General features: G+C 45.9%; 1 protein-coding gene across 3 annotated transcripts in view; it reads right to left on the bottom strand.

The window, feature by feature from the left end:
• The window catches only part of INTS8 (integrator complex subunit 8), a 73696-nt gene that overhangs the window by 7647 nt on the left and 43939 nt on the right, over window positions 1-22110 (bottom strand). For all 3 annotated transcript variants that reach the window (XM_032763915.2, XM_032763916.2, XM_032763917.2), the window contains exons 15-21: window positions 21662-21783; window positions 20289-20473; window positions 17788-17821; window positions 16687-16743; window positions 16536-16597; window positions 14173-14291; window positions 12056-12159 (exon numbers count right to left, since the gene is read on the bottom strand). In XM_032763915.2, coding sequence (XP_032619806.1) covers window positions 12056-12159; window positions 14173-14291; window positions 16536-16597; window positions 16687-16743; window positions 17788-17821; window positions 20289-20473; window positions 21662-21783 — 683 coding nt within the window. The remainder of the gene's footprint in view (window positions 1-12055; window positions 12160-14172; window positions 14292-16535; window positions 16598-16686; window positions 16744-17787; window positions 17822-20288; window positions 20474-21661; window positions 21784-22110) is intronic.

The raw sequence follows: 22110 nt of genomic DNA, 5'->3' as shown, positions 1-22110 counted from the left end.
CCTCCCCCAGCTTCTTTTTAGGTCAGGACCCCCACAATTACAACATTGTGACATTTCAAATTTAAATAATTGAAATCATGACATTTACAATTTTAAAAATCCTCTGATCATGAAATTGACCAAAATGGATTATGAATTTGGTAGTGGCCTATTTAGAAATATGTCAAAATGTCATATACTGCATTAAAAGTATATTATTTTCAGTCTTTACAATTAATAAAAACCCAGATGAGAGAAGGTGAGATCTAACAGGGGGAGAGGGGGGCAGATTTTCAAGGGCATTTATGCAACTAAAAATACAGATACGCACCCAGTGGAATTCTCAGGAGGGTCTAAGCAGTTTAATCACCCAAGCTGTTTACGCACTTTTGAAAATTTAACTAGGTGGGTATCTCAGGCATCTGAATATCTTTGAAAATCTGTCCTATGGGGACCAGAAACAGTCAGTCAATCCACTAACTACAATTACAGATATAATTTTGTCATAGTGGTCACAGATAGCTTGAATTTGAATGAAATCTTAGAAATGGCTGTAAAAACAGATTTGATTTAGGCCCCTAAACTGAGTGATTGTGTGATCTGGAACACAAGGTCACAGCACCATTCAGGTTTGGCCCATTCACTCCTCTGGAGATGGAGGGACACGGCAACCCCATGTGATCAGTCACGATGTGCAAAGTAGGGAGCCAGGCCCACCTCCGCAGGCCAGGAGCTGCCATTATGGGGTCAGAGCACTGCCACTATACTCTTGTATATGTTGATGTAGTGAAATAAAGTTACTTACCTTGTGCAGTAACTATAGTTCTTTGAGGTGTCCCCCCATAGGTGCGCCACTTCAGGTGTGCATGTCTCTCTTGAGCCCTTGATAGCAGTGTCTGTTTGGCCCGTGCATGCGCTCTATGCAACCTCATACTGTGCTTTGAGGGCTATACAGGGCTGCATGGGCAAACTGCCCTGTCCCTTCTCTATCCAAACAACCAAAAAGAACAGTCCGAAGGAGAAGGGAAGCAGGGTTGGTAGTGGAGCACCGACAGGGACAAACATCTTGAAGGACAAGAGTTAACTGCACAAGACGAGTAATCTTTTTCTTCAAGTAGTGTCCCTCTGGGTGCTCCACTTAAGTTGACTTTCAATTAGTATCCTCACATGGCGGAGGGAACTTTGGAATTGAGTCCAAGACTGAAGACAGTACTGCCGAACCAAGTGCCACATTAGATCTGACGGCATGGACCAAGGCATAGTGTGTGCAGGGACTCGTCTACAGTTCCCAAGAAGAGCTTCTGACCATCAAATGGGAGGTCCTTAACCATATCCTGAACCTCTCTTGGGAATTCCAACAACTGGAACCATGACACCCTGGGCATGACAACTGCTGTTGCATCCAGTGTCTGTAGCATCCAAGGGCACCTAGGGAGGGATTCTGGCTAATAACTGAGAGTCTTTAACTATGGCCCGGAAGTGCCCCTGTGGAAGATGTTCAGTAAAGGATGCAAACTTGTTGTAATTGATGTAGTCATACTTGGCCATGATGGCCTGATAGTTTACAATCTGAAAAAGATGGTTACTCACCTTTGTAACTGTTGTTCTTCGAGATGTGTTGCTCATATCCATTCCAGTTAGGTGATTCCCAAGCCTTACCTAGGCGGTGGGGTCGGAGTGAGATGTCGCAGAGTGTAATACTGAGGAGCCAAAGGCTGCGTCATCTCTAGAATGCTGAACCAGGGCATAGTGAGAGGCGAAGGTATGCACCGAGGACCAGGTAGCTGCGTGACATATCTCGTGGATGGGCACGTGAGCCAGGAAAGCAGTATATGAGGCTTGAGCCCTGGTAGAGTGTGCAGTGAGGTGGCTCGATGGAACGTGAGCCAAGTCCTAATGGGTGCGGATGCACGATGTTACCCAGGATGAAATCCTCTGTGAGGAAACGGGAAGGCCCTTCATACGCTCTGCCACCGCGACGAAGAGTTGGAGGGTTCTGCGGAAGGGCTTCGTCCGCTCGATATAAAAAACGAGCGCTCTACGGGCGTCTAAAGAGTGCAGCTGTTGCTCCCTGCACCATGAACGTGGCCTTGGGAAGAAGACCGGAAGGAAGATCTCCTGGTTAACATGGAAGGCAGACACCACTTTGGGGAGAAAGGCTAAGTGTGGTCGCAACTGCACCTTGTCCTTGTGGAAGATAGTATAGGAGGGGTCCGCTATGAGAGCCCAGAGCTCAGAAACTCGTCTTGCCGATGTGATGGCTACAAGGAAAACGATTTTCCAGGAGAGGTAGGGAAGGGAGCAAGTTGCTAATGGCTTGAATGGAGCCGACATAAGTCTGGTAAGACCCAGACTGAGGTCCCAGGTTGGGGTGGTGTGGCATACCTGGGGGTACAGGCGCTCCAAACCCTTGAGGAATCGAGATACCATAGGATGTGAAAACACGAAGCGGCCATTCTTCCCTGGGTGGAAGGTAGAGATGGCTGCCAAGTGCACCCTCAAAGATGATACCGCTAGGCTCTGTTGTTTAAGGGACCAGAGGTAGTCCAAGATGGTGGGGATGGGGATCTCAGTGGGAAGAACGTTGCGCTCTGCACACCAGCATGTGAAACGCTTCCACTTGGCTAGATATGTTACTCTAGTAGAAGGTTTTCTGCTACCCAGGAGTACTTGTTGCACTAGGGTAGATCAACGCAACTCAGACTGGGTCAACCACTCAGGAGCCATGTCGTGAGATGGAGGGACTGTAGGTCTGGGTGATGCAGTTTGCTGTGGTCCTGAGTTATCAGGTCCAGGTGTAGAGGTAGTGGGATAGGGTCCGCTACTGACATGTCTAGCAACATGGTGTACCAGTGCTGCCTGGGCCACGCTGGAGCGATCATGATCAAGCGGGCTCTGTCTCTGCGTACTTTCAGCAGGACCTTGTGGATGAGCGGGAACGGTGGAAAGGCGTATAGCAGGTGAGTCGTCCATGGTATGAGGAAAGCGTCCGCTATCGAACCCTGTGAGAGGCCTTGAAATGAACAGAACATCTGGCATTTCCTGTTCTCACGGGACACGAAGAGGTCTACACGGGGAAATTCTCACTTCCGGAAGACCGAAAGAATAACGTCTGGGCGAAGCAACCACTTGTGAGAAAGGAAGGATCTGCTGAGGCGATCCGCCAGTGTTCCGAACTCCCGGGAGAAAGGATGCTATAAGGTTTATAGAGTGGGCTACGCAAAAGTCCCAGAGCCGTAAGGCCTCGTGGCAAAGGGTCGAGGACCTTGTCCCGCCCTGTTTATATAGTACATGGCTGTCGTGTTGTCGGTGAATATTGATACACAATGGCCTTGTAAGTGCTGTTGGAACGCCTGGCAAGCAAGGCGGACTGCTCTCAGCTCCCGGACATTGATGTGCAGGGCCAGTTCCTGAGATGACCAAAGGCCTTGAGTGCGTAGATGCCTGAGGTGAGCACCCTAGCCGACAGACGATGCGTCCGTCGTCAGGGACGCAGAGAGCTGGGGTGGATGGAACGGCAGCCCTGGACACAGCCGGGAGGGGGTCAGCCACCATTTGAGGGAGCCTAGGATGCTCGGGGGAATGGTGACGATCATGTCTATGGCATCCCTGCCTGGTCGGTACACTGGAGTTGAGCCACGTTTGAAGGAGCCGGAGGCGGAGCCTGGCATATTTGGTCACATAAGTACATGCGGCCATGTGGCCCAGTAGGCTGAGACACGTGCGAGCCGAGGTGGTTGGGGAGATCTGCAGACCTCGAATGATCGCCGTGATCACCTGGAAACGTGGCTGAGGTAGGTAAGCCCTGGCTCGAGTGGAGTCCAGGGTTGCCCCTACGTAGTCCAGCCTTTTTGTGGAGACCAGAGTGGACTTTTCTGCATTGAGGAGCAGCCCCAAACGTGAGAATAGGTCCGTGATTATGTCTACATGCTGTTCCCTTGATGAGCCAGTCATCCAGATACGGGAATACATGTATCTGCTGCCGACGGAGGTGGGTGGCGACGACGGCCATACACTTTGTAAACACCCTTGGGGCCGTGGAGAGGCCAAGGGGAGGACAGTGAATTGGAAGTGCTGGTGATTGGCTACAAAGCAAAGATACCTCCTGTGTAGAGGGAAGATGGCGATGTGGAAGTATGCGTCCTTCATGTCGAGGGCGGCATACCAGTCTCCAGGATCCAAGGACGGGATAATAGTCCCCAGGGAGACCATGCAGAACTTCAACTTGACCATAAACTTGTTGAGGCCTCGCAGGTCTAGGATAGGCCTGAGGCCTCCCTTGGACTTGGGGATCAGAAAGTAGTGGGAGTAAAACCCTTTTCCCTTCTCGCCTGGTGGTACCTCCTCTATTGCTCCTGCGGCGAGGACGGATTGCACCTCTTGTAAGAGGACTTGCTCGTGAGAGAGGTCCCTGAAGAGGGACTGGGTTGGGGGGGGTAGGAAGGTGGGGTTGAAACAAATTGGAGGTGGTATCCTTGTTTCACTGTGCGTAGGACCCAGATCTCTGAGGTCAATTGGGACCACGCCGGGAGGAAGTAGGAGAGGCGGCGGGAGAAGGATCCTGTCCTGAAACTGGTACGCCGTCCTCGCACATACCTTCAAAAAGGTAGGACTTAGGCCCCGGAGGTGCTTTTGGGGGGCCGTGGTTTTGACCCCCTTGGGGCCCGGACTGGCGTCTACGGCCACTCCATCTGCGCCTTCTGTTAAAGTCTTGTCTGTGCCGGGGCACAAAGTACGACCGGTGGGGTTGAGGCCGGAAGGGTCTGCATTGGGTCACAGGCATATGCATGCCCAACGAGCGCATGATGACCCTGTTGTCCTTTAAACTCTGCAACCTGGGGTCAGTCTTTACAGAGAACAGACCCTTGCCATCAAAGGGTAAGTCCTGGATGACGTATTGGAGCTCGAGTGGCAGGTTAGAGACCTGGAGCCATGAGATACGCCTCATGGTGATAACTGAGGCCAGAGTTCTGGCTGCTGAGTCAGCCGCATTGAGAGAAGCCTGGAGGGAGGTTCTAGTCACCTTCTTCCCTTCTTCAAGGAACCCACCTCCGCCCAGGTGCTGTAGTTATAACGGCTCAGGAGAGCCTGCTGATTGGCCACCCAGAGCTGCAGGGCACCTGCCGAATACACCTTGTGGTCCAGTAGGTCCATCCGCCTAGCCTCCTTAGATTTGGGGGCTGGTGCCTGTTGGCCATGGCGTTTCCTTTCATTGAGCGATTGGACAACTAATGAGGAGAGAGGAGGATGGACATATAGGTATTCATACCCCAAGAGGGTACCATGTATTTCCTCTCAACTCCCTTTGCCGTAGGGGGAATGGAGGCTGGGGACTGCCATAAGGTGTCAGCAGTGGCCTGGATGGTCTTGATGAAAGGCAGAGCCACCCTAGTGGGGACATCCGCCGACAGGATGCTGACAACTGGGTCCTCGACCTCTGGGACTTCCTCTACTGGGAGACTGATGTTGAGCGCTACCCTCCTAAGGAGGTCCTGATGGGCTCTGAGGTCTATCGGCGGGGGACCTGATGATGAGGTCCCTGCCGCTGCCTCATCTGGAGAGGAAGAGGATGACACGCCGGGGATGAGAGGGTCCTGAATGGCCTCTTGCTCATGGGTCAGTTCCTGCTCTAGCAGTACCGGGGAGCCTGGTGGGTGGATCACCTGCTCCTCTGTCCCAGCTGGAGGGGGATGGCTAATGGTGGCCTCTGGTGCCCGATGCTCTGAGGGAGCAGAGCGGGTCTGGGCCAATGGAGCACCCTGGGCCTGATGGTACGCCCAGAGTGTCCAAAAGGACCACTGTTGAGGTCCTGCGTCCTGAGACTGGATCTCCTGGAAGACCCCGGTAGGCACCTCCGTATCTTGGTCGTGGTCGTAATAGCTGTCCGCGTGGGAGGACACCGATGTCTGCCTGGATGGGCATAGAGGAGCAGAGAAACCTTGGGCTGAGGTTCCGACGGACCTCGCTCCCCTCTTTAACGGGGACTGGTGCCGGTATTCAGAACAGTACCGTGATTGAGACTGGGACCTGCAACCAGACCGGTGCTGGGAGGTCGACCAGGATCTCAAGTCCGTACGGCGTGAGCGGCTCCGAGAGGTACGGTGCCTGGATCGGTGCTGGGAACTAGAGCGGTGCCATGAATAGTGAGGTGGAGAGCGTGAGTCCGACCAGTGCCATGTAGGAGAACGGTGCCGGGACTGCGAGCGGTGTTGAGAGCGGGAGCGTTGCCTCGACTGGGAGCGTCTGCAGGACCGCAATCTTGAGCGGTGCCAGTCTGCTGAGCTGACAGACGGTGGTCTAGTCAGGGTCAGCTTGCCCAGAGATTGGATTACCCGCACCGGCAGTGCCGGGGGTAGGGGCAGTGCAGAATCCGTTAGGGCGATTAAATCTCTCGCCACCGAAAACGCCTCTGGCGTGGATGGCATGGTGAGCTCTACCGCGGTACGCGCCGGGGAGCTATCAGGTGCCGGACTCGATGGCCCTTGTGGGACCGGAATCAACGGTGCCGATTTAGTCGGTGCCACAGCGGGTATCGGCACCGGGTGGTCCGATCTGGGCACACTCTCTGGTTGCGGCGTGGGCATTGCCAAAGCAGCAGGAGTCTTGGCCTTCTTCGACCTCGGAGAGAGGGAGTGATGCGGAGCCAACTTCGGTGCTAGTGACGGCTGGTGCTGAGAGTCTTTAGGCGTACCGGTGCGATCCGGTGTCGTAGGGGCGCTCCTGCTCACAGACTGACCAGAGCTTGGTGCTGAAGATGGCGGTGTCAGGGCCGCCTCCATGAGGAGCTGTTTCAGTCTGATGTCCCGCTCCTTTTTAGTTTGCGGCTTGAAAGCCTTGCAAACAGAGCACTTAGCTGTTAAGTGCAATTCTCCAAGGCACTTCAAACAGGAGTCGTGTGGGTCTCCTGTCGGCATCGGCCTGTGACAGGCCGAGCACGGTTTGAAGCCCGGTGAGCCGGGCATGAGCACCGGCACCGGGTGCGGGGAAGGGGCTACGCCCCGAACCCCACTAACTAGTACCAAGCTAACTATACTAAGAACGTACAACTAATTCTATTATCTATGAGAACAACAACTATGTACGCAATAACAACGAGAAACTACGAGTAGCTAGGGAGGTGGAGGTCAGCTAAGCCGCACTCCACTGTTCCAACGACCAACATGGGCGGTAAGAAGGAACTAAAGGGTGGCCGGGTCAGCTGGGGTATATATCTGGTGCCATAGCAGTGCTACTCCAGGGGGCGCCCAGCCGAGCATTGCTAGGGTAAAAAGTCTTCTGACGAACGCGCACGCGGCGCGCACACACCTAACTGGAATGGATATGAGCAATCACTCGAAGAAGAACCCCAGACTAGCTGCAGGCCGTGTGGGGCCGGCGGCTGGGACCCAGAGGGCTGGAGTCAGGGCTGGGAGCTGGGTATGTGGGGTGGTGGTGATGTCAAGGCAGAGGGGAGCGTGCGTATGTGTGGGGGTGCCAAAGTCAGGGCTAGAGTTGTTGGGGGGTGGGGGGAAATGGAGTCAAGCAGAGGGCTGGGTGTGTATGAGGGAGGTACAGGGCTCAGGGCAGGGGTCTGGGGTGTGTGTGGGCAGTGGGGGGGGGAAAAGAGGGTCAGGGCTCAGGGTAGAGGGCTGGGTGACTGTCCCCCTGAGAACTCCCAACCCCCCTGCTCCTTGTCTCCTGACTACCCCCTCCTGGAACCCCTGCCCCCAACTGCCCACCAGGACACCACCCCCTATCTAAGTCTCCCTGTTCCTTGTCCCCGGACTGGACCCTACCCCCTACTGTCCCGACCCTTATCCACACCCCCATCCCCAGCCAGACCTCCAGGAACTCGCAATGCCCCATCCAACCCCCCTGATCCCTGCCTGCCCCAACCCTCTCCACACCCTGACTCCTGACAGGACTCCCAAGCTCCCACTCATCCAACCTAGGTCCCCCCCCCATTCTCCTTGTCCCTGAAACCACCCCCTCCAGAGACCGCCCACCCCTACTTCCCCCCAGGGACCCTCCTGCTCCATTTCCCCTGACTGCCATTGACCCCTATCCACCTCCCGCACCCTGACAACCTGGGACTCCCACGCCCCATCCAACCCCCTCTGGTCCCCGAGTGCCCCCTCCAGAGACCCCCACCCCTAACCACCCACCCTGTCCCCTGACTGCCCCCACCTCTCATCCAACCCCCCCCAGCCCTGGACCCCTTACCATGAGGCTCCACACAGAGCAAGACACACTGCTCTGCGGGAGCACACAGCTCCGCCCCTCAGAGCGCTGCACGCGGCGCCTACAGAGCTCCAGTTGAGCGGGAAGCGTGTCTGCCTTCCCGCGGAGCCAAACGCTGCCCCGCGGGAGTGCACAGCCCCAACCCACACAGAGTGCTGCGCGCGGCGGCAGGGCTCCAGGGGAAGGGAGAAGGCAGGGGAAGGGCTGGCAGCTTGCTGCGCTTGGCCTGGTGCTCCGGACCGGAAGTGCGGACCCCGCGGCTTGCCGTGATGGGAGAGTGGGGCCATTTGCCATCCCGTGCGCACGGCTATGCTTCTGCTCCCTGCACCTGAGAGGGGAGCAGAGGACAGGAGGTCAGGCTGGGCAGGAATTTTTAGTGGCATGCTGGAGTCCCGGCAGGCTCCAGCGTGCCAATAAAAGTTGGCTCGCATGCCATCTTTGGCACGCGTGCCATAGGTTGCCAACCCCTGCTATATACCCTTGGAGCATAGTATAAAGTTGTACAAAGTGCATGTGTGGGACAAACAGATAGTGCTAACAGAAAATCTCTTATTAAGGGCTCAAGAGACATATGTACCTGAAGTGGAGCACACATGGACATTACTCAAAGAAGAAACTGTTTTATTTGTTGAACTGTTACATGACTTATTTTTCCCCTGCACCTTTGCTGTGAAATGTACTAAAAATGTCTACACCAAAAATCATAGTCTTAACTAAATTAATATTTCAGTTAAATCATTAAGTTTTAAATGCAAAATACATTTTGATAAGCTTTTTTTCCTTTTATGTATCCAGTCACTTCAAGTAGTTTCATTCAACTAACAAATAAAATCTTAAAATACTGTTTTTGTATATTTGAATTTCAGTTTCCATACATGCAGCCTGACAAAAATTCAGAGTAAAAAAAACCCATCTAGTAAATAAAGTGTCATTCACCATTTTCTATCATAATTAAAAAGTAAAAATTAAGAATCTCAATAAATGTATGCTAAAGTCTAAGTGGTTAAATAAATGTGCGTAGATAGTAAAATCTCCTCCTGATCAGCAAAAAGTACCAAATTTAGTGTAAAGTTTGCATTTGGTTGCAAATTGACATGTTTTAATGGTTATAAAAAAAATCAGTGAGAACAAACTTTTCTTTAGGAAAATAAAAAGTATGAATGGCACAAAAGATTAATTTTATTTATATAACAATTAAGATCAGCATATCCTGATGGAAGCTATAATAATTTGCTAGGCTAAATTTAAGGCAGCCCAGACTTAAATAGGCAAACATGGGGACTCTCTGAGAGGCCAAGGCTCTGAGGCTATGTCTACACAGCAATTAAGCCTAGGGTTAGTGGGACTTGCATTTTAAAGGTAGGTCAGGGATTCTCAAAACTTCATTGCACTGCTTTCTGGTAACAAAAATTACTGTATGACTCCAGGGGGTGGTCAGAAGCCTGAGCCCACCCAAGCCCCACGGCTCAGGATGAGGGGCCAAAGCAAAACTCTGAGCCCCACCACTCGGGCTGGGGAGGGGGAGGAAGGATAGCTCAGTGGTTTGAGCATTGGCCTGCTAAACCCAGAGTTGTGAGTTCAATACTTGAGGGGGCCATTTAGGGATCTGGGACAAAATCAGTACTTAGTGAAGGCAGGGGGCTGGACTCAATGACCTTTCAAAGTCCCTTCCAGTTCTATGAGATAGGATAGCTAGGCCAAAATTGAAGCCTAAGGGTTTCAGCCCCAGGCAGGGGACCTGTAACTTAAGCCTCACCACTGGTGGGTAGGGCTCGGGCTTCAGCTTTGGCCCTGGGTCCCAGCAAGTCTAAGCCAACCCGGTAATCCCACTAAAACAGGGTTGTGACCTACTTTGCGGTCCCAACCCACAGTTTGAGAACCACTGACCTAGATTAAGGATTTTCTGACCCATGCTTGAACTACGGTGCTGGCATCCACATTGCAGTGCACAGACTCAGGTCAAAGTAACGCTGTCCTAGAGAGCTTAGTGTCCACACTCTAGCCCTCCAAATGTGTTGCACTGTGGGAAAACTCTACTGCTCACCCTGTTTCCTGAGACAGCACTACTGATGGGACTCAAGTGCCCATAGTACATAAATTGCACAATTAGCTCCTGGGATGGCTGGCTCAGTAGAACGTCTGCCATTTGAGAAGGCTTTATACTGAATTACCATCTAATCTGAGAATTGGGCTTTCCACCTCTAGATGGAGTCACATTGGCAGGAACACACCATGTGCATCTGTTCAGAGGATAATCAGGACACTCAGTCTCCAGGGCAGTCAAACTATTAAAATGAAACTTTTGCAATTCTTAATTTATAAAACGTTATGTTCAATGAAGGTGTTTCTTTGCTTTTTTATTTTTGTCTGTCTGTTTTGAAGTTTTATGTCAAACAGGTTTCAGAGGAAAAACACACCCACCCACTCAGCTTGGTGAAGTGCATCCCTAGGGAAGGGATGAAGGATCCCCAGGAGGCTATCAGAAAGTTTAGGGGCTGACTCCCATTTACCACTCTCACAGTACACGCGTTTGGGCACACCTGCATATGCAGCCCCAGGGAGCAGAGTGGGGACCAAGTGGCTCTCTGGCAGGGACGGGGAGTGGCTTGGGTGTTGGGGGTCATCCCTCACATGGCTGTGCTGAGCTGGGAGCTTTGTCACTCTCATTCTCTGCAAGGCAGCTGCTTAGTCTCCACTTGACTCTGTCCCCATAATCTCCTTGGGGCTGCATGTGCAGGGGCACCAAGACAGCATGCACAAAAACATATGGATGCACTTTTGAGACCAGGAAGCAGATTCCTTTGCAAAAAGCATCTTCTCACTGGTCTCCATTGAACATCCCACAGGCTCTCTGATAGCATGCTTGCAGACTGGTGTTCAGCAGACACTGGGTTAATGCTGATCTGAGCTGTTCCATTTGCAAAGGGAGGCTTCCATTCTGTTTGTAATATAGAGTGCAGTAGACTGCACCACAGATTGTTGGAATAGAAAGGATTAAATGAAGTTGCCCCAAGGAACTTTGGGATACATCCAGAGGACTTCCGGGACCAGAGTCAAGCTGGGACTGCGTGCACACAGGAAAACAATAGGGCTTGGACCCTAGGTTTGAGCTCTAGGTTAACAATCGGTGTGTGGATGCAAGGGGGGTTAGGCTTGAGCACAGACTCACATTGCTGTGTAGACATACCATAAAACATTATTCCCAAAGGAGATCAAGCTATAGTCCTACCCTCATCACCCTGAGGCAATGTTATAAGGCACCCCTGTTCACCACAGCATTCCCCAAAGAAAGTGTGACTTTGTGCTCAAAGACAGAAGCCTATGGTTATACTTAAAGTAGGTGAGGAAACTGATCTCACTATTTATATAATCCATATCCAGTGCTCATCCTTTACAGTAAGGGGGTAGTTTAGAAATGCACAGATCTATAGTTAATTTAAAAATGTAATTACAAACTTTGTAAATGGTTGATTACTAGTTTGCTAATGTATAATTGCGTAAATATTCTGAGGATTCCACTCAGGTATATATAAATCCAACATCAGTTCGTGTGCTTTCCATAAATAGATTATATGCTCAATCTCTACAAGTTACTTAAAAAATGAATAAAAAAAAGACACATCCGCCCACCTGTGCATCAGCACAGTAGAAACCTACAGACTGAGTTTCAAGCAATGAAGGAAATATATTATGTCTATGTAATTTAAAATAGCTAAATATCCATACATTCACACACACTATATACTAACTTATGTGGTTAGATAAGGTCCACCCCTGATTAGCGTACAGTTGTCTCATATCTACAAATCCAAAAGAGTATTTCCACAGTGCCAAATATTTTAATAGCATAACTCACCTGGTCTGTGTATACATCAGGCGGTACCATCTTATTAAAGAAATCAGAGCATACTGCTCCTGCTTGAAGGTAATAATGAAGGGCTGCTGAATACTGATTTGTTGCTATAGCAGGGAGGAAAAGGTTAGAATAATCTCAAAAATCAAAATGTAAACATTTGTAACAATTTAAAGTTCACTACAGTTTAATTCTGCTTGAAGAATTACTCACCATCCAGGTATAAATGCATACTTGTCCATAGAGGTGGCAACACTGTAACCACTATTACACTTAGATTAATCGGTAAAGCTCATTGACAACTATTATTTTAAAATTAATTATTTTTCATATTTTAAAACATTTTCACTCTGATTAGTTGGGGACGGCAAGTGGGACTTTTTAAAAATAGTTTAATTTGTACCACTCTGTTGGCCCATGGGGTTAATTTATTTGCCACATTGCTGCCTCACCCTGAATCAGTTCTCTGCCGCACACAGGGGTTTCCAACATGCATCATTTGTAATATCAGAGCACCAACAAACTGCCCAGCTGGACTGAAGACTGTTAGTAGGTGCTGCTGCAGATTTTTATTTCAAACATTCAAGGCAACAGTCAAGGCTTCATAGAAGGTTAGTGGTCTGAAGGGGGATTTACAGTTCCAGGATGGAAAGAACAGAGTCAAGTGGCAGCTCAGATATGGGGTGACAGGAATAAGCAAATGGTGCTAGAAATCAGATTGCAGAGTTTGAACTCTGGCATCTTATCCATATTACAGAATGTTGACATTCCCAGTAACTGTGCAAGCACCTGAAATGTTTGTTCATATACCATTGTACTCCTAATATTACATAGACGTTCCCAGTACACAAGCTCAAAAAAATCTTGTAAACGTCTCCCTACACTAATTCAGTTCAACTATTGGACAGAAATGGCAAATTTCACTGAACTAATATATTTGATTTTCCCACTGCAGTCCCACAATGCTCCCATCCACTGCTCAGAACACTGGCTCCACCACAACTCGACGCTTATCTGAATGGTTCTGTGCTGGCACTCAACTATTTTATGGCTCTAACTGGTACTACTGGTATCAGTACCACCCCCTGTTCTTAGTAGAACCAAGAGCAACTTCCTTACCTTTGGAAAAAGAATGCAGGTCATATGCTGCTATTTTAAAGTGGGGAGCCAAGAAAGCAATGCAGAGGCAGTTGCCTCTGCATACAAGCCCCTCCTGGTACACTCAGATTTGTTTGAATCTCTTAACATCCACAGACTCATGGGACTGACAGGTGCCTTGTCATTCTGAGAGACTGTTCTCTCAAAACAAATTTGAATGAAACACTGCAAGTGGAAACTCTCAGAAATTTTTAGCACCGATGTGGGCTTTTACCCACAAATGGATGGTATCTGACCCACAAACTATACAAGGAACATTTAATTCACCTTCAAAATGCAACAGGTTAGGAAGCAGGATTTATCATGTCTTGCCTATCTTGACCCTTACAATGAATTTGAGGAACAATGTCTAAACTGCTTAACTGGTTTTCCCTTACTATTTGATTTGCCAACATAGAGAGGGCTGAGCTGGGTTATTAGAATCTTATTTTTAAAAACATTCCAGTTTAGGCAGCAAGTTACCACCTCTGAGCCCTGCTCCAGCAAGGGTCTCATAAAAAGACATACATTTCACTTTTTTTTGGATCACTGAATACAAACAAACATTCACCTGATTGTACAGATTGGTATATAAATTAGAGTATTAGCATCTTAAATTTTTCCTTTAGCACTCAAGATTTGAAGTCACAATTACTTATTTCAGTTTTTAAAATAATGAGAAAGAACCCAAAGCCCTCATCCTGCAGGATGATTCACATGACCACATGGAATCTCGCTGACTTTAACAATGCATGCTCTTCAAGATCTGCCCTTGTCAAGCCATTTGCATATTTGAGTGCAAAAACCACTGCCATTTTTAAAAGCTCTATGCCGTTTAAGCTTTTACTGATACATGATTAGTATAAGATATAACATAGCTTTTGTTCTTATGCAAAAGATACACTAGGATAAGTAACTCTTAAGACAGAGCACAGTGCATACAAGTGCGCGCGCGCACACACACACACACTGGTTTCACTTACCAAAATAAATATCTGCCTGAATAATTAACCAGAAGTGGTTGTTTGAGTTTATAGTCAATGCATAACTGACCAGCTCTTTTACAGTAACAGCTACAGCTTCAAAATCCACTGACTGAAGGCTAAAGAAAGAGGCAGTTTTGTAATGTCAATCAGTATAATGAAACAAAACAAGCTCATTTCAGATCTACTTTAAGAATGAAGTCATTTTGAAAAAAAAAAAAAGAAAAGATATCCCTCCCTCCAATAAGATTTACCACCATTAAGATTGTTACCCTATTTTATCTCCTGTATTGAGACCTTTCAAATGCATCAATCACAGTTTCATAAAGTTTAGAATGGTATCAGTGACAACACCATAAGACCTTGGGAAAGAGTGGTACCCTTGAAGTAAACTGCAAGCAATGGGGTCTCACTTTCAAGAACAGAGAAGTTAACTTCAAACCTGTGTTGGCCCAGATTCACTTCAGGATTTGCATAACAACCACCCAAATAGCAACCTGCAGTGGTAGAAAGCATGCAGGCATGCAATACTGATTGAGAAGTGAGTGATACCAGGAATTTAGCACATTAGTAGTTTCTCCTGGTGGAATATACATACATACAGATTCTCCACATTTAAAAAAAAAAAAAAAAAAAAAAGTTTTCCACTTTACAGTTGTCTTTTTGGAAACACTGGAAAAAACATCTTCTGATCTGGCTATCCAACAGCACTGCAATACTCATTAACTTGTTAGAAAGACAAGTTATGACCTGTGCAGTTATAAATATGGGGTAATTCAGGTGGAGGCCAAATTGCATGATTTTCCTATCATATATATCCTTGGTGCACACTTGGGTGTGAGTTAGTCTCCTATTAAAAAGGTGTTCATTTAAAGCAGAGGTCCCCAAGCTGTGGGGCATGCCCCTGAGAGGAGTGTGGTGGAACGTTCTGGGTTGTGGGGCTGGAACCCAGGCCAGCCCCCACAGGAGGTGGGGAGGGAATGCCACCAAGTTCCACCCCAGCTCATGGCCCTATACCTGCCCCCAGCTGTGGCCCCAGCCTTGGCTCCATTACCCTTGTCTGTGTCCCCCCCATCCCAGAGCCGCAGCCCTGCTCCCAGCCCTGGGATGGAGGAGGGCATGGATGGAGGTAAGGGGGAATGCAAGGTAAAAATTTTAGGTACCACTGATTTAAAGACTTATCTAGGAAATTACTCAGTTCTCTCCTCAGGACTTTTCAGCTGTCTCAGCACCTTTGTCAGTTATCTCCTAAAAATAATTTACCACTTTAGAGAAGAATCCGTTTTAAAATTTCCCAAGTGAATAAACCTGCCTGTATTATCTGGAGACATACCTTGTATCACTGCACCACACCCACCCATCTCTGACACTTTTCACCTGCCAGTGCAGAACAGTCCCAAGCAAAGTTCAGCTTCCACCAAAAAAGTGGGAAAAGGAAACTACCACCTGTGGTAAGATCGGATTTGCTACAGGTTTAGGAATGAGTCTAGATGGTAGTAATACTGGGAGCATTAGTTCAGTGGCAGTAATACTGGAAGCACTAGTGCAGACCAGCTACAGTTTTAATCATTGTTTAGCCATTGTGTGCTTAGTCATTGTTAATACTGTAAGTTCTTTTATGGCAGGGACTGTTGTGCACACCCAGCACAATAGGAGCCCCGATCCCCAACTGGGGCCTTTCAAGTGCTACTAGAATACAAATAATAATAAATACCTAATCTGGCTCAGAGCAGATCTACATAATATGTGGTTGACAGTGATGTGTATACTCAAGTGCTCCCACTGATGGAGCTACACTGGGAAATTGTAATGGGCGGGTGGAGGGGCGGGGCGAGGAAGGGAAATAAGCTAGCCTTTTTTCCTCTTCCAAGATGAGATATGTTTTTACCACAGGATTTGGGGTGGGGACGTGCTGTTAGTTATTTATGCCGTAAAAACATACACCTTTTTGGTACTGCAGATATAGTCTAGTGTAGATAAGGTGTCTGAGGTAATAAAACAAAGTTAAATGCATCAAACTCCATGTTTGTTTTCAAGAGATAACATTACATACATAAGCGCACACACCCTTTGCTACTGTTAACTTTTTGGAAAAATTAACACTTCATAACACTAACTTCTAGAGCTACTAAACAACAAGTAGTAATAAGGTAACTAATGAAAAACCACATTTGTACTTGCTCCTCTATCAGGGGCATCCATATCTGTGAGCAAAGATCCATTGTAAGGCTACATCAAAATCCCACTTGAATGAATGCAACTATGCCTTCTAATAGAAAACCAGGTAACATTATAGCTGGAACTAGATACACTATACACATGAATAATTAGAAAACAGTATTTTATATTAGTAGGTATCTTACTTGGGAATAGTTGATGGCCAAATAGAAATATGCTCTGCTGCAATATCATTCACAATGTCTTCCTAAGAGGAGAAAGACATTAAAATAGGAGTTATAGAAGCAAATATGCAATTCAAAATAAAAGGAAGGATAATGATGACACTGTACTGACCCGAACATTATGAAGCTTAACAAACAGGGATAATATTGTAGTCAAAACCAGTGGTTCCTATGACGGAAGAAGAAGAAAAAAAACAACGAGATTACACAATAGCCCATTTTCTCTCTCTCCTCATCATCAGGGACAGCCAATACATATCAGTGTTATTTCTTCCAGGGCAGGTGTATCCTTTAAGGGGTTTACAAGGACTTTTAAGTCTTTATACGCCTATTTTTACCCATGGAGATTAATCTAGGATAAGAAATAATGTGAATTTAAATCAGATTAACTATTCCTGATTAGCTCCATGTGTGGATAATCTTATTCCAGAACAAGAGTGCCTTATTCTCAATTAGCTTAATCCGTTTCCAAAACGAATTAAACTAATAGGGCATCCAGCACACGGAGGAATAGGAATAGCACAATCAGGAATAGCTCCCTGTGTAGACAAGCCCTAAAAGACAGTCCCTTAATAAACTACTCAGAAATGAAGTTAAATAAGTGGTGCTTATTTTAGGCCACTGTGCATATTTATTCCCCCCTGGTTCTAAAGTGCAATGGGTACTATAATACTCTACAAATAATAAAAAAAAACAAAAAAAAAACAACACAACACACATTACTTTCTGACTTGCGCATATGTTTCCTGTGATCCAAAACAGCAGCTGTCTGCCTGCCCCTATGGAAGCGTTTAGATTAGGGTGAATAAAATACAGTCCACATTAGACTTTAAGGTAATAGAGAAGGAGTCAGTTTGAACAGAAAAGAAAAAAAATTTCATCTGAATTCTTAATTGTAAACAAAGTCAGCGATGTCATCTTTAGGTGAATGTTGGTTTTATGGTTATTGTCTATTAAAGTTTATCTACCTCATTCTATGATTGTTAGCTTAATAAGATCTCTGCTATCAGAAGCTAGTGGAATTTTAAGCAAGCTATTCGGCAAACCCTTGTTTGTATGGTTAGACAAATTCCCAATTACATCATCTGCCATACAAAAAATAATATTTACATAATACTCAACATTTTCTGAAGTAATAGGCAACACGATCCATGAAATATTATACCAAGGGAAATAAAGCAATAGATGTTAAAGTCTGCAACATAAAACTTACCCGTAACTTTTTGATAAAAGAGAGTAATTCATTCCTAAAATAAGAGATACATGTTACATGTGTAAGGTATCAAACAAAATTGAAAGTGCATAGAAACATTTGGTCATCAGAAATAATACAGTGGTGGTCAAGCAAAACAGACTGTTGACCTACTAGAATATTCTTAATTTCAGTTTTGCATATACATAGGGAGCATTAAGGAGGAATGCTCATCATTGTTCTTCATTTATTCCATTACTGATGCTGGACTGTTCCATTTTAAGTGTTACACCAAGAATAATATTTTTAAAATTAATTTGTCCTTTGCTTTTATTTTAGCATAGTCCATTGCTTAATATAATGGGACCACGAAGAAGCCTTGCGGATTGTTTACTCTATAGATGAAATAGTGCACAGCAAGCTGGAGTGTAAATCTACAGCACATAGTGTACCACACACTAACTTCCTATGTGGACCCCACTGCTGTGCATTAAAGCTCCCTAGCGCACACAGCTCAAGTTGGCAGGAGCAAACAGGACAAATGCAGGATGGCAGGACAGACCTTTAAAAGACTGTCCCAGCCAAAACTGGACTTATGGTCACCCTAGCCATAGAATTTCCCATAAATAATTCCTAGAGCACATCTTTTAGGAAAACACCCAATCTTGATTTAAAAACTGTTGAGTGATGAAGAAGCCACAACTTTTGGTAAATTGTTTTAAAGGTTAATCTTTAAAGGTTAATCATTGCTATAAATTTACATCTTATTTCCAGTCTGAATTTGTCAGCTTCAACTTCCAGCCACTGGATCATGTTATACCTTTGTCAGCTAGACTGAAGAATCCACTATAAAATATCTGTTGCCCACGTAGGTACTTCCGATTGTAATCAAGTCACCCATTAGCCTTCTCACTGTTAAGGCACTCAATCTATTTAGCTTAAGTCTATAATTATAATCACTAATGGCTGCTCTGAACTCTCTCCAATTTTTCAACTTTTCAGTTTTTCAGATAGGGCAGTTGTACCTAATGTGACCCTCTCCTAAATACTTTAAGAAGCTGCAGTGGGGATTGCTAACTGGCATGGACTTATTACTGAATGGTAATAAGCTGGGGACTTATTGAAAGCTGGGGACTTTGGGGACCAAGCTGAAGCTAAAGGGTGGGTGGGTGCGTGAGGGGGAGTATAAAGGAAGCTTAAAATGAGTATCACTACAAACTAATTATTTTAATTAAACTAAAGAATTTTTCTCAAGAAATTATTTCTTTAGAGGGGATCTAAAGAGAAAGGGAAGGAGTAAGAAGAGCTCACGTGTGTGACAACTACTGACCAAGGGGAATGAGAAGGAACTGAGGGTCAGGGCAGCTTTGCCTGTTATACCATCGACTAGCAGCACAAGTGTGCAGAAAGCACATGCGCTGCCCTGATGAATTCCGCTACGTGAAAAAGTTCTCCAGCTCCAGTGTACTGGTGTGCAGACACCTGAAGTGGAATGGACATATACAATCACATGAAGAAAACTTTTAATACACAGTAGTCAGGGCCACAAACTTAATTCTACAGGCTGGGATCAAAGCAGTGAGCCAAAGACTAATAAGCAAAGATATACAATAAAAGCAGCTACAGTGTATGCAGCTGGTAATACTACTGCTGGACCTGGAAATTCTCACCATGACGCATTTCAAGCAAGAGATGGAGCCTTTACCATCAAATTCTAAAAACAGTTTTCCTATCAAGACAAGGCTATCACCTTTTATTGTTTGATCTAGAGGAGTCGTAACAGGTTCAGTATTTCAGTGTACACCTAGGCCTTGGCTCCCTTTTGCTTCAGAAAATATGTAATCATAAGAACATAAAAAGCAAGCCTCTATACCCTCTCCTCCAGCCAATCACATAGTACTGAAAGACAAAGCAGCTTGGTTTTAGATGCATATTAACCAGATCAGCACAAGGATGGCTAAAGTACGTCCCATAAAGTTTTATTCTTAAACAAAGCCCCGCGAAAGATTTAGTACAGAGTGCTGGCCTGTGAAGACAAGAGATCCGGCATGTAACATCACTGTAACCTTGGCAGAGGCCTGGAGACAACATTGGCTATAGACAAGCTGCAAATGGCTCTCAGTTGGACACAGTGTGGGTGCCTCTGGGTTAATCAAATAAAATTAGCAGAGGCTTACATATTAAAAGGTGAAATCTTGGGCCCAATGAAGTCATTAGGAATTCTTTTCATTGACTTCAGTGGAGTCAGGATTTCACATTAAGTATTCAAAGGCCTTGTCCACTTTTGAGAATAGCCTTGATTTAACAATCAGTGTCACTGTATCAATGCTGACGCCGACCGCTAAGGGTAGAGAAGAGCAAGTGGGATTTGCACTGAATGCTCTTTGGTAAAAATGCCCAGCCTGTTGTAGCTATGCCAGTTGCTGGCCACTGATTGCTGAAACAGGGTAATTCCTGAATGAAGACAAGGCCAAATTTAGAATTCAAAGACTGATTTTATTAAATATTTCATGGACACATACCTGTACATAATGCCTAATGTAGACTCTCTCTGTTTTATTAAACTCACTCTGCCATCACTCCCTCGCTTGTGCTGGTTGGATACACTGCAGATCTGCACAACGACTTCCCAAAGGTCTTTAGCTGTCCGCCTACTTTCTTTGGGGCCTGGAAGTTCTTTGCATGTGGCAGCCAAAAGCTGCCCCAACTAAGTAAAACAAAACAGCAAAAATACAGTGGCTAGAGCTTCTTTGCATACTTACAAAGGATAAAAGGGATTATTGGTCTAAATAGGCTATTTCATACCACACTAGCAGGGATGACTACTCTTTGTGACACAAGTCATCTAACCAGGAGCTTGAGGCCTGCAACTATTTTTCATAAAAGGGAGCAAACTGCAGACATCTTTATTTTTAATATAAAGATGCAGCCTAGGGAAACCACAACAGGTCCAAGAAAACAAAGCTCCATTCTTGATCTAATTAGAATTCAGGTCACACTGCAAAACTAAGGGCTGCATTATCTATACATTCTAGCAAGTAAAATATGAATATAAAAAAGTTTAAAAATATCAACAGTAACTGCAAAGCAGGCTGAATGGATCAGCAGAATTTTCACCACTAAAAACAATGTTTGCGTATTTTGCTTTAAGGTAATAATCTGCTATGTAATCATAATATTGCGACAAAAAAATCCAAATATTTTTGAAAAGTAGAACTTCAAAATAATAGGTGTTTGAATGCCACCATAATATTTAACATACAGTCAGTAATGAGTTGGAAACTGCAAACCATTGAAGTTTATTAGGAAAAATGAAGAGCTCTATGAACACAATACACGTACAGCCCAATCTTTAATCCTTTTCCCATCTAAATCTCCTACTGAAATAATTCATGTTTCTAATACAAATGAGGCAGGGGACCCATTCACAGCATTGTTTCAATATTCGGTATAGGTAGGTTACTCATCACTGTTTATGTCCCTCCTGTGCTAGATACTGATGAAACCAGATTGCTGTCAGGTCAATTGACAAAGGTGGTATAAGCCTCATCTCCTGTCTCAGTTACCCTTGTAGCACAGACAGAATCCAGAGACAAAAATCAACCTTATTTCTAGATATTACTGAATTTCAACCAACAGTGCTTAGTTTTGCTACACAATATCTGGTTCGTTGGAAGACCTCTTCCCACTCATTACTGAAGGTAGAATTAAACTTGACAGAAACAATGAAGAATGACACATGCTTTCAGAAGTACTAGAACCTGAGGGGGGGGGGGGGGGGGGGGGGGGCTTAATAGTCGAGCCGGAGCAGGTCCGGGAGGGGGGGGAGGAGAAGAAAGAAAAAAAAAGAGGCATAGTATGGCATCTTGCCCCTTTCCGTCTGAACATCCATTACCTTCACATATGGATTAGTCTGAACCAGAAGTAAAGGAACTTGCATAGTTAAGTATTCATTCTCCCGCCAGTTTAACATGAAGGCAACACATTCCTCTGCTACAACTTGTCGAAGCGGAATATCTAGAAGAGATTTATTAAAAAAAAAAAAAATGTTGAGCTCATCAACTAATATTAGGTCATCAATTTTTTCCCCCATGAAACACTATCATTTATAAACATGACAAACAGCTGGGAAGATCTAGAAATAATTTCAATTAAGACCAGGAGTTGTGTGGTTAGGCCTATACTGTACCAAACATATATCTTCACAATTAAAGCATTTCAGCTTTTTATATTTTATAGTAGCAAACATGGTAGATGGATAGAGAGGGGGCCTAATTTTTAGAGGAGATGAGCATCAGCAGCTTCCATTAACTTATCTCGTAGCTGTAGGAGTACCATGCTTAT

This window comes from Chelonoidis abingdonii, chromosome 2 (assembly GCF_003597395.2).
Source record: "Chelonoidis abingdonii isolate Lonesome George chromosome 2, CheloAbing_2.0, whole genome shotgun sequence".
NCBI classification, from domain to species: Eukaryota; Metazoa; Chordata; order Testudines; family Testudinidae; genus Chelonoidis; species Chelonoidis abingdonii.
This window is presented reverse-complemented; position numbering and strand designations above follow the sequence as displayed.